The sequence below is a fragment of the Melanerpes formicivorus genome, unplaced genomic scaffold (assembly GCF_026170545.1).
Source record: "Melanerpes formicivorus ecotype bairdi unplaced genomic scaffold, bMelFor1.0.p_v2 SCAF_14, whole genome shotgun sequence".
In the NCBI taxonomy this organism is placed as follows: Eukaryota; Metazoa; Chordata; class Aves; order Piciformes; family Picidae; genus Melanerpes; species Melanerpes formicivorus.
Window position 1 is genome coordinate 18,607,300 of NW_027142366.1, and position 24,691 is coordinate 18,631,990.

Sequence of the window (24,691 nt, forward strand, 5' to 3'; positions counted from 1 at the left end):
GCTCTGGGCAGCCCTGCTCTGGGCAGCCCTGCTCTGGGCAGCCCCAGCTCTGTGCAGGCCTTCTCTGGGCAGCTCCAGCTCTGTGCAGCTCCAACTCTGGGCAGCTCCAGCTCTGGGCAGCCCTGCTCTGTGCAGCCCTGCTCTGTGCAGCCCCAGCTCTGTGCAGGCCTGCCCTGGGCAGCTCCAGCTCTGGGCAGCTCCAGCTCTGGGCAGCTCCAGCACCCAGCAGGCACTGCCACACTGAGCACTGGCAGCAGCAGGGCTGGAGACCAAGCTCAGCTCAGCTCTGCACTGCCCTGCCCTGGGCAAGGGCAGCCAAGGGCCCTCCAGATTCCAGCCAGCTGCCAGCTTGGCAGACCTGAAGCTCCTGCAGCCCAAGCTCTCCTCCTCACCCCCTGATGGTGCCACCAGCAGCCAGAAGGGCTGCAGAATGCCTCCATAGTTCTGCTTCCCTGCTGGCTTGAAGCTGCTGCTGCAGTCCCCTCACTGCCCCCTGCTCTGCAGCACCAGCAGCTTCCCTCTCTTCTCACAGTGACCTTCAGCACCCACCCCTGGCAGGGATGCAGCCATGCCTGTGGGCACAGATGCTGTGAGATGCAGCAGCTGGCAGGGGCTGCAGGCTGCAGTGCTGGCTGGCAGCAGGGTGAGCAGGAGGTGTCCAGCAAGGTGCTTTGTGAGGAGGGTGGCTGACCAGACACAGGGACCTGGGTGGGGGGCACTGAACCGTTTGGGTTGGCAAAGCCCTCTCAGCTCCTCCAGTCCAACCCTTCCCTACCTCAGCCCAGGCTAGGGCTGAGCCCTGGCCCTCAGCACCACAGCTCTGCCTCTGGGAAACACCTCCAGGGGAGGGATTCAGCCACCTCCTGGGCAAGGGCTTGAGAACCCTGCCAGTGGAGAAGTTTCTTCCAATGTCCAACCTGAACCTGCCCTGGGGCAGCTTGAGGCCATTGCCTCTTGTCCTGTCCCTAGGGAGCAGAGCCCAAGCCCCAGCTGGCTGCAGCCTCCTCTCAGGGAGCTGCAGAGAGCAAGGAGGTCTCCCTCAGCCTCCTCTGCTCCAGGCTCAACACCCCCAGCTCCCTCAGCTGCTCCTCCCCAGCCCTCTTCCCCAGACCCTTCCCCAGCTCTCTTGCCCTTCTCTGGCCCTGCTCCAGCTCCTCAATCTCCTTCCTGCAGTGAGGAGCCCAGAGCTGAACCCAGCACTCAAGCTGTGGCCTCCCCAGTGCCCAGCCCAGAGGCACAATCCCTGCCCTGCTCCTGCTGCCACCCCACTGCTGCTCCAGCCCAGGCTGCTGCTGCCCTTCTTGGCCACTTGGTGTTGTGGATCCCTGGCTGGGAACAGATGCAGCCCCAGCTTGCAGCTGCCAGCAGCATTCAGCCAGGGCTTAGCTTCCCTCCCTGTGCCCCTGCACAGCTGCTCCTCTGTTCCCTCTTCCAGCCCAGGGAACAAAGGCCTGCAGAGGTTCATCTGTGAGCTCCCCTCTGTCCCCTCCATGCACAGGCCCCAGCCTCCAGCCCAGCTGGCACCAACACAGCCTCTCAGTGCCAGGGCCAGCCTGAGGCAGATGAAGGAGCCAGGCAGGGGGCAGAGGTGGGAAGGTGGAGACTGCAGCCCTGTGCCTTCCTCTAGAATCACTGCATGCCAGGGGGCTGGAAGGGACCTCTGGAGCTCATGCAGTCCAACCCCCTGCCAGAGCAGGGGCACCCAGGGCAGGGCACATCCAGGGGAGGCTTGAAAGTCTCCAGAGAAGGAGGTTGCACAGCCTGGGCAGCCTGCTCCAGGCCTCCAGCACTCTCACACCAAAGAAGTTTCTCCCCGTGGTGAGGAGGAGCCTCCTGGGGTGCAGCCTCTGCCCACTGCCCCTTGTCCTGTCACAGGACAGCAGTGCCAGGAGCCTGGCCCCTCCCTGCCTCCCACCCTTCAGATACTCACAGACATTGCTCAGCTGCCCTCAGGGGCTGCTCTTCTCCAGGCTCTCAGCCCCAGGGCTCTCAGCCTTTGCTCATCACACAGATGTCCCAGACCTTTCACCATCCTCAGAGCCTCCCCTGGACTCTCTGCAGCAGTTCCCTGTCCCTCTGGAACTGGGGAGCCCAGAACTGGACCCGGGTTTCCAGGTGTGACCTCACCAGGCAGAGTAGAGTGGGAGAAGAACCTCCCTTGCCTTTCTGCATAGCCCCAGGGCACCACTGGCCTCTTCACCACAAGGTCACATTCTTGTCCCCCAGCACTCTTGGGTCCTTCTCCACAGAGCTGCTTGCCAGCAGCCACCCCTCACCTGCCCTGCCCCAGGAGGAGGACCCTGCACTCATTCTTGTTGGACCTCATTAGGTTCCCCTTTGCCCAGCACAGCTTCTGAACTATGTTAGTCAGAGAGTCCAGCCCAGAGCCACCAGTGGCCAACTGGATCAAGCTCCTGGTTGGAGGAACCCAGCCCAAGGCTTCAGCAGCAGCCAGGAGGAAGGCAAAGAGCTCCAGCAGGAAGCCAAGGAGCAGCTGGCTGGGGAGGGGAAGGAGCCCCCTGGAAAGCAGGAGGCTGCTGCTTGCCTTCCCTCCCTTCTCCCAAGCCCAGGAGCCTGCTGCAGGCCCAGCTGCCTCCAGCAGAGACGTTGCAGTGTGCGAGGTGGATGAGCTTGGAGCTTCCACCCCAGCTGCTTGCCCTGAGCCCCTCCCCCACACTCTCCACACTGGCTCCTTCCTTCCCTCCCCCTGCTCTGGGCTTCCTGCTGCTGTCACAGCCATCCATCAGCTCCTTCCTGAGGCCTCCACAGCTCCATGCCTGACACCTCTCAGGGGGGCAGCTCAGGAAACAGCAGACCAGGCTCCTGCCTCTGCAGCCAGACAATGTCAGGAGGCTGAGGTAGAGTAGAATAGAATAGAATAGAATAGAATAGAATAGAATAGAATAGAATAGAATAGAATAGAATAGACCAGACCAGACCAGACCAGGTCGGAAAAGACCTCAGAGATCACCAAGTCCAACCTCTCCCCCAGCTCCATCTGATCAACTCAACCATGGCACCAAGGGCCTCAGCCAGGCTCTTCCTAAACACCTCCAGGGATGGGGACTCCACCACCTCCCTGGGCAGCACATCCCAGTGGCCAATCTCTCTTGCTGGGAAGAACTTTCTCCTCACCTCCAGCCTGAATCTCCCCTGGCACAGCTTGAGACTGTGTCCTCTTGTTCTGCTGCTGGCTGCCTGGGAGAAGAGCCCAACCCCCACCTGGCTACAACCTCCCTGCAGGGAGTTGCAGAGAGCAAGAAGGTCTCCCCTGAGCCTCCTCTTCTCCAGGCTAAGCAACCCCAGCTCCCTCAGCCTCTCCTCACAGGGCTGTGCCCCAGACCCCTCCCCAGCTCTGTTGCCCTTCTCTGGACACCTTCAAGTCTCTCAATGTCCTTCTTGAGCTGAGGAGCCCAGAGCTGGACACAGGACTCAAGGGGTGGCCTGAGCAGTGCTGAGCACAGGGCACAAGGACTTCCCTGCTCCTGCTGGCCACACTCTTCCTGATGCAGGCCAGGATGCCCTTGGCCTTCTTGGCCCCCTGGGCACACTGCTGGCTCCTGTTCAGCTGTTGCCAACCAGCACCCCCAGGTCCCTCTCTGCCTGGCTGCTCTCAGCCACTCTGACCCCAGCCTGTAGCACTGCCTGGGGTTGCTGTGGCCAATGTGCAGCACCTGGCACTTGGATGTGTTCAATCTCCTGCCCTTGGCCTCTGCCCATCTGCCCAGCCTGTCCAGGTCCCTCTGCAGAGCCTCTCTACCCTCCAGCAGATCAACTCCTGCCCCCAGCTTGCTGTCATCTGCAAACTCACTGCTGATGGACTCAATGCCCTCCTCCAGATCATCAATAAAGATGTTAAAGAGCACAGGGCCCAGCACTGATCCCTGGGGCACAGCACTGGTGCCTGGCTGCCAGCTGGCTGTGGCACCATTCACCACCACTCTCTGGGCTCAGCCTCCAGCCAGTTCCTAACCCAGCTCAGAGAGCTGCTGTCCAAGCCAGGGGCTGACAGCTTAGCCAGCAGTTTGCTGTGGGGGATGGTGGCAAGGTCCTGGTTATCCCCAGCTGTTCCCTGGCTCTGGTGTTTGCAGGGGAGCCTGGGCTGGGCACTTGGAGCACTCAGAGCCCAGAGCTCCCTTCCAACCTCAGCCCCTCTGTGAGCCTCACAGGGGGCAACTCCCTGAGCACATCCAAATCCAAGCAGGCTGCTGCTAAAATCCAGGCAGCTGTGCTTGCCTCAGGGCCCAGCCCCAGCTCTCCTGCATGGCCACTGCCCCACAGAGCCTGCCAGGCCTCCCACAGCTGATGCCAGCCTGGAAGCCTGGTGAGAGACTGGAGAGGAGGAAGAGATTCTGTGCAGTGAGGCTGGGGAGACTCTGGCACAGGTTGCCCAGGGAGGCTGTGGCTGCCTCCTGCCTGGAGGTGTTCAGGACCAGGCTGGATGAGGCCTTGAGCAGCCTGTGCTGGTGGGAGGGGTCCCTGCCCATGGCAGGGGCTTGGAGCTGGATGATCTTGAAGGTCCCTTCCAGCCCAAATCATTCCATGAATCCTGAAGGTCTCCCCCAGCCCAACCCATTCAGTGCTTGTAGCTCTTCAGCCCAGCCAGCCCCTTCTCCTCTGCCTCTTGCCTCCTCCAACAAGAAACTCCTCCTCCAGACACCACTGCTGCTGGGGCCACACTTGGAGGGAATGCCAGGACACAGAAGGGAGGGAAGGAGCTGCACACCACCACCTCCCCCCCTCCCTCCACTCAGGATGCCAGTGGCCTGTGAGCAACAGCTCCCCCAGGCTCCAGACCACTCAAAGCCCCCAGGATGGGGCTGGGTGCTGCTCCCCAGCAGCTGTGACCTGCTGCTTTCAATGCAGGCTTGCCAAAGGCCAAGGCTGGGGGGGGCTCCCCAGGGCTTTCTCCTCCAGCAGTGGTGCTGGTGGGGAGCAAGGGGCTCTGCCACAGCAGATGCCTGCCCACCAGCTGCCAACAACCAAAGCTCCTTGCTGCCCTCTCAAAGCAGAGGGATTTAGCTATTTTTAGCATTAAATAGAGCTTGTTCCTCCCTCCACAGCCACAGGCCCAGAGGTGCTTCATTCTGAAGAGGTTCTGAGGGAGGAAGAAACCACAAAGCCTCTGCAGAGTGCTGGGGGGAAGCCCAGCAATACATCTGCTCTGCCAAAGGAAGCTCAGGGAGCTGCAGCCAGCCTGAGTGGGGACACTGCACAGACCTTGCACTGCTTTCCCTTCCCTGGAGGTGTTCAGGACCAGGCTGGATGAGGCCTTGAGCAGCCTGGGCTGGTGGGAGGGCTCCCTGCCCATGGCAGGGGCTTGGAGCTGGAGGAGCTTGAAGGTCCCTTCCAACCCAACCCACTGTAGGACTCTGTGAAGCCTCTCTGGAGCAGAGTGAGCTCAAGCAGTTCTCCATTCTCAGCAGGATCCTCTTGTCCCTCCTTACAAACCCTGGGGACTGAGGAGCAGGTGAACAGATAACCTCCCTCAGACCTCCTCTGGGAGATGGTGCAGAGTCCCATCACAGAATGCTCTGGATTGGAAGGGACCTCCAAAGGTCTTCCTTCCACAGTCTCACAGCATCACCAAGGTTGGAAGAGACCTCAAAGATCACCAAGTCCAAGCTGTCACCACAGACCTCATGACTAAACCATGGCACCAAGTGCCACATCCAATTCCCTCTGGAACACCTCCAGGGATGGGGACTCCACCACCTGGTAGCCTGCTGGCTGATGAGGTTACAAATAAGATGATGTTCAGTACAGATCCCCCCCAGCTCCCTTCCTTACCCTCTCTGCAGCCCTGCAGCACAGCTCCTGCCTCACCTTCCAGCCCCTCTTGCTTCCCAGCCTCCCAGCCCCAGGGACAAGACTCTGCCCCTTCATCAGCTCCTCCACTGCCCCAGCCTGGCAACAAAGGCCCCTCTCACCTCCTGCCCTGCTCCAGGCAAGCTCCAGCCAGGAGAACACAACCACCCCACACCCCAGCAGCTCTGCCTGCAGAGGACTCCCTCTGGGCCTGGGGGGGAAGCAGCCCTCAAAGCTGTGCCCACTGCAGGCCAGCAGCAGGAGCCTGCCTGCTCCCATTGGAGCTGCCAGTCCCAGCCCTCCTCTGCCCTCTGCCTGGCACCTGGCACCTCTCCCAACAGCAAAGGAGGAGCTCTCTGCTCTCCCTCACCAGCAACCTGCTGCTTGCAGGGAGAAATAAGGAGCTTGGTGCAGTCCCCACTCACTCAGCCTCCTCTCTGGGCACTGCAGGATGTGACCCACACCCCTTGAGCACAAAGGAGCTCAGGGGCAGCTGGAGGAGACCACTCCACACATCATTCATGAGGGGTTTGGCAGATCAAGAAGCTCAGCCATGATGATTCTGTAGGTTCAGCTGAACACTGTCCTCCAACAACAGCCCAAGCCAAGCACCTTTAAGCAAGGAGGAGCCCAGGGGGACTTGCAACTAAGGCAGAATTTGGCAACAAGAGGCTCCCAGGACTGGATTTGGAAACATCTGTGCCCTAAGCAGGGATTTCAGCAGAAAGACCTCAGTGCCATGCAGCTGTACCTCTGCTCTTTGAAGGAGCTCAGGCCATGGCAGGATGGGAAAGGCAGGGCTGCTCCTCTTCCAAAGGTGGGCTGCTGGCAGAGACTGCAGCTGGGCCCAGCAGGGCCCAGGGCCTCAGCTCTGGATGTCACCAGCCTGCTGCCTCTACCACCAAGGCCATTCTTCTTCTCCCTCCTGTCCACTTGCCTTCAGCAGACAGGGAACTCCAGACCACCAGCTCCAGCCAGGCAGCAGGAGACCCTGCAGCCTGCTCTCAGCTCCTTGCAAGCCAAACAGTGCTGATTCCTTCCCCAGCTCCCAGCACACCATGAGGGAAGCCCTTCCCAGCTGCCCACCCAGCAGAGAGCAAAGTCAGCGGTGAAGCAGCTGCCAGCTGCCTGCCAGGGAAGGTCTCTGCTCAGCCCTGGGGCAGGCCAGGGCAGCCTGGCTCTGTGCTGCTGCAGAGCAGCCAAAGCACTCTCAGCTGGGAGGGCTGGGACAGGAAAGCAGCAGGAAATCAAAGTCTATCCCACAGCTCCTGTCCAGCCTCAAATTGACTCCCCAGTACTCCACTTCCTTCCTGCACCGCAGGACTCCAGGCACCAGGGCCCTCAGAGGCAGGGCAACCTCCCCTGCCTTCTCCTATTCACTTCTTAAACCCTTGGAAGGGATCTAGTCCTCTCTCACCCTCTGGAAACCAAGCCCCAGGCTCTGCCTTGCCCAGCTGGCCATGGGAGCAGCAGGGCCTTTGATGCCTGCCAGCCTGGCCTCATCTCAGCAGCTCTTTTGAACCCACTGCCACAACCAGTGCCTGCAGCCAGCTCTTCCCACGCTCCCTGAGTCACAGCCAGCAACCTCCCTGTCTCCAGGACTCAGGCAGCACTTAGCAGGGATGAGCTCTTCAGCCTGCAGCAGGGGAAATGCACCAGGCCCAGCTGAGGCAGTGCTGCATCTGCAGCCACCCCTCCGCTTCCTGCCCCTGCCCAGCATCAGCTGCAGCACCAGGCCTGCTGCCCAGGGCCCTACACGGGGCAAGGGCTCAGCTCCAGCCCCCAGGCTCCTCCACACTATCACAGTCTCACAGTATCACTAAGGCTGGAAACGACCTCGAGGATCATCCAGTCCAACCTATCAACACAGACCTCATGACTAGACCATGGCACCAAGTGCCACATCCAATCCCCTCCTGAACACCTCCAGGGATGGGGACTCCACCACCTCCCTGGGCAGCACATCCCAATGATGAACGACTCGCTCGGTGAAGAACTTCCTCCTCACCTCGAGTCTAAACCTCCCCTGGCACAGCATGAGACTGTGCCCTCTTGTTCTGCTGCTGGCTGCCTGGGAGAAGAGACCAACCCCCACCTGGCTACAACCACCTTTCAGGTAGCTGTAGAGGGCAATGAGGTCTCCCCTGAGCCTCCTCTTCTCCAGGCTAAGCAACCCCAGCTCCCTCAGCCTCTCCTCACAGGGCTGTGCCCCAGACCCCTCCCCAGCTTTGTTGCCCTTCTCTGGACACCTTCAAGTCTCTCAATGTCCTTCTTGAGCTGAGGAGCCCAGAGCTGGACACAGGACTCAAGGGGTGGCCTGAGCAGTGCTGAGCACAGGGCAGGATGACCTCCCTGCTCCTGCTGGCCACACTCTTCCTGATGCAGGCCAGGATGCCCTTGGCCTTCTTGGCCACCTGGGCACACTACTGGCTCATATTCAGGCAGCTATCAATCAGCACCCCCAGGTCCCTCTCTGTTTGGCAGCTCTCAGCCACTCTGACCCCAGCCTGTAGCTCTGCCTGGGGTTGCTGTGGCCAAAGTGCAGCCCCTGGCACTTGGACTTGTTGAATGCCATCCTGTTGGCTTCTGCCCATCTGTCCAGCCTGGCAAGGTCCCTCTGCAGAGCCTTTCTGCCCTCTCACTGACCAACATCTGCTCCTAACTTGGTATCATCTGCAAACTTGCTGATGACTGACTCAACCCCCTCATCCAGCTCATCAATGAAGATGTTAAAGAGCACAGGGCCCAGCACTGATCCCTGGGGCACACCACTGGTGCCTGGCTGCCAGCTGGCTGTGGCACCATTCACCACCACTCTCTGGGCTCAGCCTCCAGCCAGTTCCTCACCCAGCTCAGAGAGCTGCTGTCCAAGCCACGAGCTGACAGCTTGGCCAGGAGTTTGCTGTGGTGGATGGTGTCAAAGGCCTTGCTGCACACAGACTGCAGAGGCTGATGGAAGGGGTTGGGTTGGAAGGGACCTTACAGGTGCTAAAGGTGCTTAGTGAGCAGAGCTTAGAAGGGCTCTTAAAGACCTTCCAGTTCCAACCCCCCTGCCATAGGCTGGGACACCTCCCACTACACCAAGTCGCTCATCCAACCTGGCCTTGCAACCCTTCCAGGGATGAGGCATCATCCACAGCTGCTCTGGGTGACCTACTCCAGTGTCTCCCCCCAGCCATGCTAAAGACTTCTTCCTGCTGGCCAGCTCCAGTTTCAAACCATTGCCCCCTGGCCCTACCACCACAGCCCCACTCCAGCTTAGGTAGTGACCTGTGAGCCACCAACTCCTGCCACAGCTCCTCAAGGCAACCAAGCTCAAGCCACCAAAGGAGTAACCCTGCAGGAAGGAGCCAGCTGTGTCTCAGGACCCCTCTGAGCTACACAGGACAACCTCACACAGGGCAGGTGACCAACCAGAGCTGTGCCCCAGGCCCCAAGGTCGGTGCAGAGAGCAGGAGCTGCTGGGAGCTGCCCAAAGCAGCCTTGCTGAAGGCCTCTTGGGCACTGCCAGGACGCCAAGCCCACGCCAGCTGCTTGGCTCCACACTGCTACCAGCTCAACAAGGGAGCCCCAGACAGGGCTGCACAGGAGCCAAGCACCACACTGCTCCTCTCAGAGGCTCCCAGAGTCGTGCCCCAGCCCCCAGGAAGCACATTCCAGCACTGCCAGCAGCAGAAGGAGGACTACACAGCAGCTCCTACAAGACCACCACAGCAGAGGCCCCCAGTGAAAGCCACAGGGGGCTGGGGGTGCTCAGAAGCAAGCAGCTACTCCTCAAAGGCCAGCAGCTCCCAACAGACTGAAGCAAGGACAGAGAGCCAGGCAGGCTGCAGCCCCCACAGAGCAGGCATGAGGTGAAGGCTGGAGGACAACTAGCACAGAACACAGCAGCCAGGCCCAGGGCTTTGAGGTGCTCCTGACTACCTCTCAGCCTGTCAGAGACTGAGTGCAGGACAGCAGCCCTCCAGCACCAAGAGAAACTCCTCACTGCAAGTGGCTGATGGGGAAGGGAGAGAGGGGTGGCTCAGAGACACCTGTGAGGGGCTGGGATCCAGGAGGGACACAATCATGGAATTGCTTTGGTTGGAATCAGAGAATCACAGCATGGGCTGGGTTGGAAGGGACCCCCAAAGCTCAGCCAGTCCAACCCCCTGCACTCAGCAGGGACATCCTCCACCAGATCAGCTTGCCCAGAGCCCTCTCCAGCCTCACCTGGAATAGCTCCAGGGCTGGAGCCTCAGCCACCTCCCTGGGCAGCCTGCTGCAGTGTTCCAGCAGCCTCCTGCTGCAGAACTTCTTCCTCACATCCAAGCTCAATCTGCTCTGCTCTAGCTTGCAGCCATTGCCCCTGGGCCTGGCCCTGCAGGCCTTTGGGAACAGTCTCTCTGCAGCCTTCCTGTAGCCCCCTTCAGGTCCTGGCAGGCTGCTCTAAGGTCTCCCTGGAGCCTTCTCCTCTCCAGGCTCATCACCCCCAGCTCCCTCAGCCTGTCCCCACAGCAGAGCTGCTCCAACCCCCTGAGCATTCTCATGGCCTCCTCTGGACCTGCTCCATCAGCTCCAGGTCCTCCCTGTGCTGAGTGCTCCAGCCCTGCACCCAGCCCTACAGGGGAGGTCTCAACAGAGCAGAATAAAGAGGCAGAATCTCCTCACTCCATCAGCTGGCCACACATCTTCTGATGCAGCCCACTGGCCTTTAAGAAGAAAAGGAAGGTGCCTTTAAGATCACAGAGTCCAACCTTCAACCTAAGAGATGGAAACTGAGGGCTGGAAACACTGAGCTCTCTTTCAGAGTTGTCTGGCTTGGTGTGTTTTGTACCTCTGGACCTGATGGTCAAAAGCATTTCACTGCTTCTGCCAGAAAATAGTTGTTCATGGTTGGACTGGATGGTCTTAAAGGTCTTTTCCAACCTGGATGATTCCATGATCCCAAGTGATTCTGTGATCCCAAGAGATTCCATGATCCCAAATGATTCTGTGATCCCAAGAGATTCCATGATTCCAAACCAGCTTCTCCTGTCCTTCTGGGTTCAGAAACTCTTGCTCCTCATTGTCACCCAACCTGGGGTCACAGTTCTCCATCTGGGACACCTGCAGGCCATGGAATCACAGAATCCCAGCGTGGAGGGGGTTGGAAGGGACCCTCTAGGCATCACCCAGCCCAACCCCCTGCCAAAGCAGGGCACCCACAGCACCCTGCCCAGCAGCACAATGTCCAGGGGGGGTTGGAAGCTCTCCACACCAGGAGACTCCATAACCTCCCTGGGCAGCCTGCTCCAGGCCTCCAGCAGCCTCACAGGGTGAGTTCAGAAGGGAGCCACAAGGTCACAGGCAACCTGAGACCCCATTCCCCAGCAGCCACTTCCCAGCTGAGGTGAGGAGGAAGAGCTGGGCCAAGTCCTGCAGCCTGTTCTGCAGGAGCCCTCAGCAGCCCTGAGCCAAGGCCAAGGCCTGGCATCGCTCGCCGCAGCTCTGACTGCCAGGGGGACTGCAGCCAAGCCGCCGCGGGGATGCAAAGCACCTTCGGTCCCTGGAGCAGGGGGCCTGGCCTCAAGCCGCGAGGGAAGCAGGCAAGCAGGCTCCTCCCCTCCTCCTTACCTTCGCAGCCGCTGCTGCAGCTGCTGGTGCTGCCTGGCAAGGAGGGCACCGTCCCACACGGGGCCCGCGGGGCTGCTCCGGCACCAGCTCACGGCAGGGTGCCCCGGGTAGGGCGCGCCCGCGAAGCCGTGGTCCGACTCCGTCTCCGCGGCCAGCGACGAGGCAGAGCTCCCCATGGTGCCCCCGCCCCGAGCCAGCCCACCGGGAAGGTTTAGCCTAGGTTAGGTCCGGGGCGGCGGCGGCGGCGGGGGGCGGCTCGGAGGCGCCGCGGCATGGGCTGCCGGCAAGCTCCGACTGCAGAGGGGAGCTCGGTTCTGAGCGGGAGCCGGGGAGGGGGAGAGGGGCAAACAAAGGACAAACACAAATAAAAGAGGAGGAGGGGGGGGGAACAAAAACAAAAAGGAAAGAGAGAGAGAGAAAGGTAAGGTGTGAGGTGAGCAACGACCCCCCGGCCGCAGCAGCCGCTCCCTGCATGCTGGCGGCCGGCGCTCGCCGGCGCCCCGCGGGCTGCCTCCCGCAGCGGCTCTCCGCACTTCACCACCGGCCGCTCGCAGGCGCGGGGAAGCAGCCCAAGGACAGCACAGCAGAGCCGAGCAGAAAGCCTGGGCCACCACGGGAAAGCAGCAGCAAACGGGGGAAGCAAGCAAGCCCCTGCCTGGAGCTCAGAGCAGCAGCCCCTGGAATCACAGCCACCAAGGGGCTGCTCTGAAAGCCCCGGGCTCTGACTGGCACAGCAGGGTTTGAGGAGCATGAGCTGGGGGCTCCCTCTTGGCCTGTTCCCTACCAGCACCGCAGGAAGGCTGAAAACCCTCTGGGAATCTGCACCAGTATGGATTCTATGGCTACAGAATGCCTTACACAGAACGTAGACTGGGTTGGGTTGGAAGAGACCTTAAAGATTGTCCAGTTCCAACCCCCTGCCATGGGCAAGGACACCTTCCACCAGAGCAGGTTGCTCAAGGCCTAGAGACACCTCCCAGCAGACCTGGGTGCTCAGGGACACCTCCCAGCAGACCTGGGGGCTCAGGGACACCTCCCAGCAGACTTGGGGGCTCAAGGCTGAAGGACACCTCCCAGCAGACCTGGGTGCTCAAGGACACCTCCCACCAGAGCAGGGAGCTCAAGGCCTTCATCTCAAGCCTATTTTGGGTTGCTGCTGAGCGTTGCCCTGCCCACAGAAGCAGGTTTGGGGCTTTGCTTGCTCCTCCTTTTCTCCTTCTCCCTTTCCTACCCCTCAGAATTCCTTCTTTGAGCATCCCCACAACTGAACTCCAGAAACATTGGGTGTCCCTCTCATTAGCCAAAGAAATGTGAGCATGGCCTTGCCCCTCCTCAGAGGCAGAGCAGCCTGGATGCATGTCAGGGGGAATGGATCAGGGGAAGGAATGTGTAGGAAGAAGACACCAAGGAAGAATGAGCAGGGCTGAGCTGCTTCAATTAGCCACCAGGATTTACAGAGATGAATGGATTAGAGAAAGACCTTTGTCAAGAAACTACTTTGTACTGTGAAGGCAAAAAAAACAACCCAAAAGCTGAAGCAGAGGCTCCTGAAATTCAGTTTCTCAATCCCAGGCTTGATCTAAGGGATCAAGGGAGGCCCTCAGAGAGCACAGGCTGTGGGCTGAGGCTGCTGGAGGAGCAGGTGCAGTTTGCTCCCAGCCTACCATGGGGAATGTGCCTGCATTAGGCCATTAGCTGGGGGATGTTCCCTGCTCTGTGGTGATCTCTTGCAGAGCTGGACTAACAAACCCAAGCTCAAAGGAAAGCCCAGGAACATCATTTTCCCCCCCTCCCCCCGGATTTCCTGGCTTTAATTGCTCTGCCTGCCTGCTGTGCCTCAGCCAACACCTCCCTGCTGCCTGCCCAGCAGCAAGGCCGCCCCTGGCCTCGGCAGATCCAAGCCAAAGTGGATCCCTGGCGCTTCCCCTCTCGTTCCCTGCTACTCAAGCAGATAATTGGTAACAAATCTGAGTTTTCTGTCTAAATGAAAGCCATCTGAGGGCAGGGGAAGAGCGCTGCCAAGCAGCAGCAGCGGGAGCGGAGCGGGGGACGGGAGCCGGCACCACGCTGCTGCCCCGGCCCAGGAGCTGCTCCAAAGGCATGGGGACCACAACTAAGAGAGCTGCTTGAAGAACAAGCTCTGCCTCCCACCTCAAGGCTTCAGCTCCTCCATCAGAGAGTAAATACAGGTGGGATGGGTAGAAACAGCCCTGTGCAGTTCACGGCAGGCTGAGGGAAGCAGAAGGCAGGATGCTCAGTTAGTGAACAGCCTCCCTCCCTCCTCCAGCAGAGCCAAATAAAGCAGCTCCACAGGCTGCTTGGAGATCACCTCCTCAGCTGACTCTCCAGCTGGGAAAGCAGAACCTTTTGCTTCCTCCTCCTCCTCCTCCCCACGGGTGAGCCAGTTCCAGCTCACCCCCAGAGGTGAGAGACAGCCCTGCTGCCTGCATCCCTGCCGGCTCCCTGCGTGGAGCCTCAGCCCAGCCTCCCCTGCCAGCCCCGCGGCTCCAGACGCAGCTCAGCGGGGAGAGGAGAGGCTGGAGGCCTGCTTTAAAGCAGGGGGGGGTGTGGAGCTGGGCAGAAGAAGGCATCTATAAATAGGAGGAGGATAACCTGGCTAAGCTGGAGCAGCCTCCAGGGCTGGCTGGGCTGCCTGGCTGCCAGCGCTGGGCCAAATCGGCTTTCTCCAGGCAAAGCAGCAAATCCTCCCCCCCAGGGTCACCCCCACACCAGGGGAGGGCAGCCAAGGGACAAACAATGCATGGGGGGGAAAGGTTGGCTCAAGGAGGGGAGAGGATGAACCTGTCTGAAAGCAAAGAGGAGTGGCAGCTCTGCAGCTGAGTGCTGGCCAGGCCAGGCCGGGCCGGGCTGGGAACACCTTTGGCTAACACCAAGCACTGGAGGGGAAAGGTGAGAAAGGAGACAACACCCAAGGGGAGGGGGAGCTGAGGAAGCCTGTGAAGAAGGAAGCCTCTCTGGAAACACTCAGCCTTGCTGCTGAGGAGCTTCTCCCCCTGGGCAGGTGCCCTGCCCCAGGATATCATACAACAATAGACTGGGTTGGGTTGGAAGGGACCTCAGAGATCATCCAGCTCCAAGCCCCTGCCATGGGCAGGGACCCCTCCCACCAGCACAGCTTGCTCAGGGCCTCATCCAGCCTGGTCCTGAACACCTCCAGGCAGGAGGCAGCCACAGCCTCCCTGGGCAGCCTGGGCCAGAGTCTCCCCAGCCTCACTGCCAAGGATTTCTTCCTCCTCTCCACTCTCAGTCTCCTCTCTCCCAGCTCAAAGCCATTGGCCCTGGGCCTGGCACTCCCAGCCCTTGGCCCAAGTCCCTCCCCAGCTCTCCTGGAGCCCTTCAGCTACTGGGAGGCTGCTCTGAGGTCTGCCTGCAGCCTTCTCTTCTCTAGGCTGTCTCACTCTCCCAGCCTGGCCCCACAGGGGAGGTTCTGCAGCCTCTGAGCATCTCTGTGGCCTCCTCTGGAGCCTCTCCAGCAGCTCCAGGTCCTTCCTGTGCTGGGGGCTCAGAGCTGGAGGCAGTGCTGCAGGTGGGGGCTGAGCAGAGCAGAGGGGCAGAATCCCCTCCCTGTGCTGCTGCTCTCCCTGCTCTGGCTGCAGCTCAGCACTCAGCTGGCTCTGGGCTGCCAGGGACCACTGCTGGCTCCTGGGGACTCTGTCACCAACTGAGATGCTGGGAGAGGGGTAGGGATGCTGGGGGAGGGATGCTGGGAGAGGGGCAGGCTTCAGCTGTGCACAGGGAACATCCTGCCAAGAGCTCCTCTGCCTTGGTAGGAAGGAGCAGGGTTTTCCTCCTAATTACTAAAGCACTGCTTCCACCTCTCTCCTCAGGAGAGGAAGCAACAATGTGAACAGATTGAAGTGTCTGGAGAAGGGTGGGTCTCACCCATGGAAATGAAGACTTGAAGCCCCCTCAGGGAGCTGCTGAGTTTGGGCTTTCTGCCCCTTGCAGCTGCACCAATTACCGGCTCCCAGCCCCTGCTGCTTAACTGCTCCCAAAATACTGCTCCCAAAATAAACCCAGAGTGGATCTGGCCTCTTCCAAGGCACTCACAGACCCTTCCTCAAGCTGTGTCTCCCCCCAGGAGCAGGCACTTACAGCAGGTCAGGGTGGCAAAGCTTTCCCATGGAGGTTCCTCCTGCCGCAGAGCAGCAGCCTGGATGCTCCCAGAGAGCTCCTCCTGACCCTCTGGGCCCCAGTTCCTCTGTCACACCACCCAAAGTGAGGCAGGCAGGCAGGAAGGGTGGGGATCTGGGGCTGCCCAACCCCCTTTCCTTCCCTTCCCTCTGGCTTCAAAGTAGGTTTTGGCTCTGAAGAGAGCAGAACCCAGAAGCCAAGGGAACTAAGCTCACGTGCCTCAGGGGATCTAGGAAGCTGCAGGAGCATCCTTCCCAGCATCCTCCCAGGAGCAGCCCCAAGCTCTTCCCTTTGGCAGGCAGCAGGAAGAAGTCACAGAGGTCTCTGGAGCAGCTCCAGCCCACTGAGGAAAGTGGCAGCAAGGCAGCAAGGCAGACTCTGGTCCCCCCTTCCCTGTGCTGGGATCCCCCCCAGCTCCCTTCCTTACCCTCTCTACAGCCCTGCAGCACAGCTCCTGCCTCACCTTCCAACCCCTCCTGCTTCCCAGCCTCAGGGACAAGACTCTGCCCCTTCATCAGCTCCTCCACTGCCCCAGCCTGGCAACAAAGGCCCCTCTCACCTCCTGCCTTGCTCCAGGCAAGCTCCAGCCAGAACACACCCCAGCAGCTCTGCCTGCAGAGGACTCCCTCTGGGCCTGGGGGGGAAGCAGCCCTCAAAGCTGTGCCCACTGCAGGCCAGCAGCAGGAGCCTGCCTGCTCCCATTGGAGCTGCCAGTCCCAGCCCTTCTCTGCCCTCTGCCTGGCACCTGGCACCTCTCCCAACAGCAAAGGAGGAGCTCTCTGCTCTCCCTCACCAGCAACCTGCTGCTTGCAGGGAGAAATAAGGAGCTTGGTGCAGTCCCCACTCACTCAGCCTCCTCTCTGGGCACTGCAGGATGTGACCCACACCCCTTGAGCACAAAGGAGCTCAGGGGCAGCTGGGGAGGGGCTGGCATTGGCCTGGGGCATCGAGCTGGGGGAGACCACTCCACACAGCAGGAGGACAGGATCCTCTCCCAGCCCTGCCACCAGGCACAGGGGCAGATGTCCCCAGCTGTCCCCACAGGAGCTGCTTGCTGGTGGGGGGCAGGGTGAGCAGGGATGGGGGAGGTGCAGGGATGGAGGAGGATGCCCAGTGAGGGCCTGGTGGTGTCACAGCTACCACAGCTCACAGGAGGTCAGGGCTTGGAAGGGACCCAAAGAGATCATTCAGCCCAAGCCCCCTGCCAGAGCAGGAGCACAGAACCCAGCACAGGGCACACAGAACACATCCAGACAGGGCTGGGAAGGCTCCAGAGCAGGAGACTCCACAACCTCTCTGGGCAGCCTGCTCCAGGCCTCTGGCAGCCTCACAGTGCAGAAGTTCCTCCTCCTGCTGAGGTGGAACCTCCTGGGCTGCAGTTTCCATCCACTGCCCCTTGGCCTAGCCCAGGGCACAGTGAGCAGAGCCTGGCCCTGGCCCTTCCTTCCTGACCCCCAGCCCTCAGCTCTTGAGAGCCATTGATCAGATCCCTCTCAGCCTTCTCCTCTCCAGACTAAGCCCCCCCAGGGCTCTCAGCCTCTCCTCCCCAGGCAGTGCTCCAGGCCCTGCAGCATCCATGGAGCCTCCCTTGGGCTCTCTGCAGCAGATCCCTGTCCCTGCTGAGCTGGGGAGCCCAGAGCTGGATGCAATATTGCAGGGGAGGTCTCCTCAGGGCAGGGCAGAGGGGGAGGAGAAGCTCCCTGGCCCTGCTGGCCAGCCTCTGCTGAATGCCCTCCAGGACCCCCTTGGCCTTCTTGGCCCCCAGGGCAGATTGCTGTGCCCTGCAGACCTTGCTGCCCCCCAGCACTGCCAGCTGCTTCTCCTTGGGGCTGCTCCCCAGCAGATCCCCTCCCAGCCTCTGCTGCTGCACTTGGTTCTTCCTGCCCAGCTGCAGGGCTCTGCTCTCCTCCTGGCTGAGCCTCCTTGGGCTCCTCTGTGCCCAGCTCTCAGCCTGCCCAAGTCTCTGGATGGCCTCACAGCCTGCAGCAGCCTCAGCCAAGCCTCCCAGCTTGATGTCTTCAGCAAAGCTGCTGAGCAAACTCTGTCTGTCTGTCCCCTCATCAATGTCATGGAGGGAGATATGGAACAGCACCAGTGAAGCAAGCAAGGAGCTCAAGCCTCTGTGTGCACAGCAAGAGGCACACAGCCAGGGTGGCAGCACCTGGCACTGGCACCTTGTGTTCCCCAGGCTGAGATGGCCCTGAGAGAAGGAAGCCCAGGGGAGGCAGGATGGACAATCCCTCTGCTTCCACAAGGCCAAAGAGCTGCCAAGCAACAAGACATCCAACCTCAGGCAGCTGCAGGGTGGAGACATCCCAGGTGCTGTCCCCCTGGGAGCTCTACAGCCTGTGGGACCTCTGGTGCAAAGCAGCCCAGCAGAATGTGATGCTCCACGCTGGGCAGGTGCCCTGCCCTGAGCTGGGGCCTTGGGGCTTCACAGAGTCACAGCAGGGGTTGGGCTGGAAGGGAGCTTCAACATCACCCAGCTCCCAGCCCCTGCCATGGGCAGGGACCCCTCCCACCAGCACAGCTTGCTCAAGGCCTCATCCAGCCTGGCCCTGAACACCCCCAGGCAGGAGGCAGCCACAGCCTCCCTGGGCAGCCTGTGCCAGAGCCTCAGCAGCCTCACACCCAACAACTTCTCCCTCAGCTCCACTCCAACCCTGCTCTGCTTCAGCTCCAAACCCTTCCCCCTGGGCCTGCCTCAGACCCCCTCAGCAAAAGTTCCTCTGCAGCCTTCCTGCAGGATCCCTTCAGCTCCTGGCAGCAGCTCTGAGGAGCCCCTGGAGCCTTCTCCTCTGCAGGCTGCACAGCCCCAGCTCCCTCAGCCTGTGCTCCCAGCAGAGCTGCTCCAGCCCTGGCAGCATCTCTGTGGCCTCCTCTGGCCTCTCTCCAGCAGCTCTCCCCAGCCTCACTGCAAAGGATTTCTTCCTCCTCTCCACTCTCAGTCTCCTCTCTTCCAGCTCAAAGCCATTGGCCCTGGGCCTGGCACTCCCAGCCCTTGGCCCAAGTCCCTCCCCAGCTCTCCTGGAGCCCTTCAGGTACTGGGAGGCTGCTCTGAGGTCTGCCTGCAGCCTTCTCTTCTCCAGGCTGCACAGCCCCAGCTGTCCCCACAGGGACAGAGCTTTGCTGCTCCCTGCTCCTGCCCTCACCTGCCTGAGTGCTGCAGCCTTGGCAGGACATGAAGGTGCCAGCAAGCTCCAGCTCCATGCAGAGCTCCTGGCAGGGAGGGGAGGGAAGGTACCTCCAAGGACAGAGCAGGCACAGGGGTAGGAGGAAGGATGTGCCAGCAGCTGGCACTCAGCTGGGATGGGGGAGGGTTTGGAGGCCTCTAACTCTCTCAGAGAGCTTCCTGGGGGCTTTGGGGCACACTCCTGTGACACAGGAGGCACTGCCACACCTGCCAGGGCCAAGAGCCCTGCAGGGTCACAAGGCACTGGGCTGTGGGCATGCCCCAGACAGCACAGGGAAAACTGCAGACTCAGGAGAGCTGACAAAGCTCTTCCAGCTCCTCCAGCCCAACCACTCCTGAGCTCTGCCCAGGCTGGGGCTGAGCCATGGCCCTCAGCACCACAGCTCTGCCTCTGGGAGACACCTCCAGGGCTGGGGATTCAGCCACCCCCTGGCAGCCTGGGCCAGAGTTTGAGAACCCTTCCAGGGAAGAAGTTTCTCCCAATGTCCAACCTGAACCCTGCCCTGGTGCAGGAAACACCTCCAGGGCTGGGGATTCAGCCACCTCCAGGCACAGCCTGGGGCAGTGGTTCAGGACCCTTCCAGGGGAGAATTCTCTTTTCACATCAAACATAAACCTCCCCTGGGGCAGCTTGAGGCCATTGCCTCTCCTTCTCTCCCCTGAGCCTAGGGAGCAGAGCCCAAGCCCCAGCTGGCTGCAGCCTCCTCTCAGGGAGCTGCAGAGAGCAAGGAGGTCTCCCTCAGCCTCCTCTGCTCCAGGCTCAACACCCCCAGCTCCCTCAGCTGCTCCTCCCCAGCCCTCTTCTCCAGACCCTTCCCCAGCTCTCTTGCCCTTCTCTGGCCCTGCTCCAGCTCCTCAATCTCCTTCCTGCAGTGATGAGCCCAGAGCTGAACCCAGTACTCAAGCTGTGGCCTCCCCAGTGCCCAGCCCAGAGGCACAATCCCTGCCCTGCTCCTGCTGCCACCCCACTGCTGCTCCAGCCCAGGCTGCTGCTGCCCCTCTTGCCCCCCTGGGCACCCCCTGGCTCCTCTCCAGCTGCTGTTGACAAAACAAATGGAGGAAAAGGCAAAACCTTCCCCAGCCAAAGGTTTGTGCTGGGGCAGCAGCAGGGCTGAGAGCAGAGCCAGGTGCTGTGGCCTCAGAGGAAAGGCAAGGGACAGGAAGCTGCCCCTGAGCTGCTCCCCAAGGCATGGGGTGACACAGGAGTGGGGTGCTGCCTGCAGAGCTGCTGGGGGATGAAGTTAGCTGCCTGCACACAGGTTTGCAGAGGGGCTGCTGAGGAGCTCAGGGGATGGTTTCACCTGGACTCCTAGAAGCAGCATGGAGCAGGAGCTCAGAGCAGCTTCCTGCTGTGCTTCAGCCAAGGGCAGAGCAGCAGCACAGCTCTCTGGCCAGCAGCAGAGTGGGGCCTGCAAAGGCAGCCTCCAGCATCTTCACCTTCTATAGTATCACAGTATCAGGGTTGGAAGGGACCACCAGGATCATCCAGCTCCAACCCCCCTGCCATGGGCAGGGACACCCCACACTAGATCAGCCTGGCCAGAGCCTCATCCAGCCTGGCCTTAAACACCTCCAGGGACAGGGCCCCAAGCATCTCCCTGCACAACCCATTCCAGGGCTTCACCACTCTCATGGGAAAGAACTTCCTCCCCACCTCCAGCTTCATTCCATTCCCCCTAGTCCTATCACTGCCTTCTGCCAGCTGCCTTCAAACTCCTTCTGGCTCAGCTTTAACACAGAAGAGCCTCAAAGACAGGAGGTGAGTTGGACTGAGCTACATTTCATGCCCAGCCCTGCCTCTCCCCAAGAGGGACCACAGCAGCCTGGGCTGCAGCAAGGGAAGTGTGGCCAGCAGGGCTGGGGAGGTTCTCCTGCCCCTTTGCTCTGCTCTGCCCTGGGGAGACCACACCTGGAATGCTGAGCCCAGTTCTGGGCTCCCCAGGTCAAGGAGGACTACTGGAGAGAGTCCAAGGCAGAGCTAAGAGGATGGTGAAGCTATGAGGATGATGAGCTAGGAAGAAAGCCTGAGAGGCCTGGGGCAGAGTCCAGAGAGCATCAAATCAATGTCTATAAATACCTGAGGGGTGGGGGGCAAGAGGCTGGGGCCAGACTCTGCTCAGTCCTGGGTCCATTTCTGGGCTCCCCAGTTCCAGAGAGACAGAGAACTGCTGGAGAGAGCCCAGGGCAGGCTGCAGAGCTGCTGAGGGGCCTGGAGCAGCTCTGGGAGCAGCAAAGGCTGAGAGCCCTGGGGCTGAGAGCCTGCAGAAGAGCAGCCCCAGAGGGCAGCTGAGCAATGCTCAGCAAGAGCTAAAGGAGCTGGGGGGGGCAGGAGGCTGGGGCCAGGCTCTGCTGAGTGCTGCCCAGGGCCAGCAGAAGGGACAGCAAGGGGCAGAAAGTGTCAGGCAGGAGGTTGGAGCTGAGCAGGAGGAGAAAGTTGTTTGGGGTGAGGCTGCTGGAGGCCTGGAGCAGGCTGCCCAGAGAGGTTGTGGAGCCTGCTGGGGTGGAGAGCTTCCAACCCCCCCTGGGCACTGTGCTGCTGGGTAGGGTGCTGGGGGTGCCCTGCTGGAGCAAGGGGGTTGGAGTGGATGATCTGCAGAGCTCTCTTCCAACCCCTGGCATGCTGTGACTCTGATCTTCTCCTGGCTGTGTTCCTCAGCCTGGGGGCAGAGTGGTGCTGAGCCCCCCAGCAGCCCCTGCTGAGGCAGCAGCTCACACAGGGGCAGCAGGCAGCACTTCCCAGCTCCCTGCCAGCCTGTGCTGGGCTCCATGGGAGCTGCTCTGCAGGGAGAACAGAGGCACTTTTGGGCCTCCTGCCAGCAGGAATGCCTCTGGAGTAACACATGTCCCCTGAGTTCCCCCTGCTTTGCAGCCCCCCTCCCAAGGCTTCAGCTCCTCTCTGGGTTACTCAGCAGCAAGAAACCACTTTGGGGGTTTTTTTTTCCCCTCCCCTTTCTCACTTCCAGCAGAGTGTTGATTGGTAAACAGCAGATCTCTCCTGTCTGAGGCTCTGCCAGCCTGTGCAGAACAGAACTGTTGTTATTGCACATTCCCAGCTAGAGGGAAACATGCAGACAGAGCCACGGGGAAGAGCCAGGCACTGCCTGCCTGCGCTCCCCCAGCAGCCTCACCTTGACTCAGCTGCTCCTGAGGAGCACAAGCAGCAGGGCCAAACACCCCACAAGGGACAGGAGCACCACAAGTGCTCTTTTGAACCTCCTAATGCTGAATCATAGAATCAAAAAGTGCCTCAGATTGGAAGGGACCTTCAGGATCATCCAGCTCCAAGCCCCCAGCCATGGGCAGGGACCCCTCCCACCAGCACAGCTTGCTCAGGGCCTCATCCAGCCTGGTCCTGAACACCTCCAGGCAGGAGGCAGCCACAGCCTCCCTGGGCAGCCTGGGCCAGAGTCTCCCCAGCCTCACTGCCAAGAATTTCTTCCTCCTCTCCACTCTCAGTCTCCTCTCTCCCAGCTCAAAGCCATTGGCCCTGGGCCTGGCACTCCCAGCCACCAGGCTTCCAGGCTGGCATCAGCTGTGGGAGGCCTGGCAGGCTCTGTGGGGCAGTGGCCATGCAGGAGAGCTGGGGCTGGGCCCTGGGGCAAGCACAGCTGCCTGGATTTTAGCAGCAGCCTGCTTGGATTTGGATGTGCTCAGGGAGTTGCCCCCTGTGAGGCTCACAGAGGGGCTGAGGTTGGAAGGGAGCTCTGGGCTCTGAGTGCTCCAAGTGCCCAGCCCAGGCTCCCCTGCAAACACCAGAGCCAGGGAACAGCCTCCCTGGGCAGCCTGGGCCAGAGCCTCAGCAGCCTCACACTCAACAACTTCTTCCTCAGCTCCACTCTAACCCTGCTCTGCCTCAGCTCCAAACCCTTCCCCCTGGGCCTGCCTCAGACCCCCTCAGCAAAAGTTCCTCTGCAGCCTTCCTGCAGGATCCCTTCAGCTCCTGGCAGCAGCTCTGAGGAGCCCCTGGAGCCTTCTCCTCTGCAGGCTGCACAGCCCCAGCTCCCTCAGCCTGTGCTCCCAGCAGAGCTGCTCCAGCCCTGGCAGCATCTTTGTGGCCTCCTCTGGCCTCTCTCCAGCAGCTCTGTGTCCTTCTGCTGCTGGGGAGAGCAGAGCTGGAGGCAGGATTGGAGGGGAGGTCTGAGCAGAGCAGAGCCCAGGGGCAGAATCCCCTCTGCTGCCCTCTGCCCAGCCTGCTCTGGCTGCAGCCCAGGTTACAATTTGCCCTTCTGGGCTTTTCTTCTTGCCAAGCTGTGCAGCTCAGAGCTCCTCCTGCACTTCAAACACTCAGAACAGCACAACACAGAGATGAACAGAGCCAGCCCAGCCTCCTGCACAACACAGCAGCAAAGACAAGAACCCAAAGCAGCTTCCAACACAGCTCTCAGGACAAGGCTGCATCCACAGGCAGGAGCAGTGCAGGACACAGAGGTTACAGCAAACCAGGGCAGGAGAAAGAAATGTGCAAGTCATCTCTCATCTGCAGTGGCACAGGGACAAGGCAGCAGCACAGCAGGAGTGGACACTGGAGGTCACAGGGAAGTTTCTAACCTCTCAAAGAGCAGATCTCTGGCCCAGCTGCTCCAGAAGCACTGAGGAGAAACAGGCAGAGAGTTAGTTCCAGCAGCTGGCTCCTGGGCAGGCTCCTGAGCTGCACAGGGTGACTGCCTTCAGCAGGAGGACAGAGGAGCTGATGACCCAGCAAGCTGCTCACCACCACTCCCAGGCTGGACTGGGAGGGCTGGAGGTGCCCAGGCCTGGCACAAACCCCAGCTCACACCCAGGGCTTGCACCTCCAGGTCATGCCAGGCTGACACACAAGCTGGTGAAGAGGGCAGCAGAGGTGCAGCCAGCACTGGGGGTCTCACACCCCATGAACCCCCAAGGCACAGGCCTGGGCAGCAGAGTGTGGGAGAGCAGATGGAGGAGGGGGCTGCACCCCCCTGAGCCTGCTGCCCCCTCAGCATGCAGCCACAGCTTGCATGCTACCCACAGCAGACAGACAGACAGACAGCACAGCTGCCACTTGGCCTGGAATTACTGAATGGGTTGGAAGGGACCTCCAGAGCTCATCCAGTCCAACCCCCCTGCAGGGTGCCCACAGCCCTCTCCAGCCTCACTGGAACATCTCCAGGGCTGGAGCCTCAGCCACCTCCCTGGGCAGCCTGCTGCAGGGTTCCAGCAGCCTCCTGGGGCAGAACTTGCTCCTCACATCCAAGCTCAATCTGCTCTGCTCCCCTCCCAAGCCACTGCTCCCCTCTCAGCCACTGCTCCCCTCTCAGCCACTGCTCCCCTCCTGCCCCTGCAGGCCTTTGCAAACAGTCTCTCTGCAGCCTTCTTGTAGCCTCTTCAGGGTACTGGGAGGCTGCTCTGAAGTCTCCCTGGAGCTTCTCCTCTCCAGGCTGCAGACCCCCAGCTCCCTCAGCCTGGCCTCACTATGCAGGCCACAGTCAGCTGCACTCCTTGCTAGAGGCAGCTGCCAGGCTTCACAGCACTGCCCTGGCCAGAGCCACACAAGGGCAGCAGCACTCAAGGAGCTCCTCCTGCCATTTCCATGCAGCTTGGCCCTTCCTGGCTGTCAGCAGGCACCACAGCCTCAGGCCCACCCAGCTGGCCTGGCTTTAGAACCACAGGAGGGTTGGAAGGGACCTTCAACATCATCCAGAGCTCCTCCAGCTCCAAGCTCCTGCCATGGACAGGCACCCCTCCCACCAGCCCAGGCTGCTCAGGGCCTCATCCAGCCTGGCCTTCAGCACCTCCAGAGAGGGGACATCCACAGCCTCCCTGGGCAATCTGTGCCAGAGTCTCCCCAGCCTCACTGCAAAGGATGTCTTCCTCCTCTCCAGCCTCAATCTGCCCTCCTCAAGCCTCCATCCATTCCCTCTAGGTCCACACTGAGACCTGGCTGTGCCTCAGGCAAGAGCAGAGGTAAAGGCCTGGCAG

General features: G+C 60.9%; 1 protein-coding gene across 6 annotated transcripts in view; it reads right to left on the reverse strand.

Moving 5' to 3' along the window:
- CAPN15 (calpain 15) overlaps window positions 1-24,691 on the reverse strand; it is an 87,634-nt gene that overhangs the window by 52,379 nt on the left and 10,564 nt on the right. For 3 of the 6 annotated variants that reach the window (XM_068147257.1, XM_068147252.1, XM_068147254.1), the window contains exons 4-5: window positions 23,300-23,340; window positions 11,404-11,717 (exon numbers count right to left, since the gene is read on the reverse strand). The exons of 2 other annotated variants lie outside the window; for them this stretch is intronic. In XM_068147257.1, coding sequence (XP_068003358.1) covers window positions 11,404-11,579 — 176 coding nt within the window. In that variant the 5' untranslated portion in view covers window positions 11,580-11,717; window positions 23,300-23,340. The remainder of the gene's footprint in view (window positions 1-11,403; window positions 11,718-23,299; window positions 23,341-24,691) is intronic. One more of the 6 variants, XM_068147253.1, reaches the window with a different exon arrangement.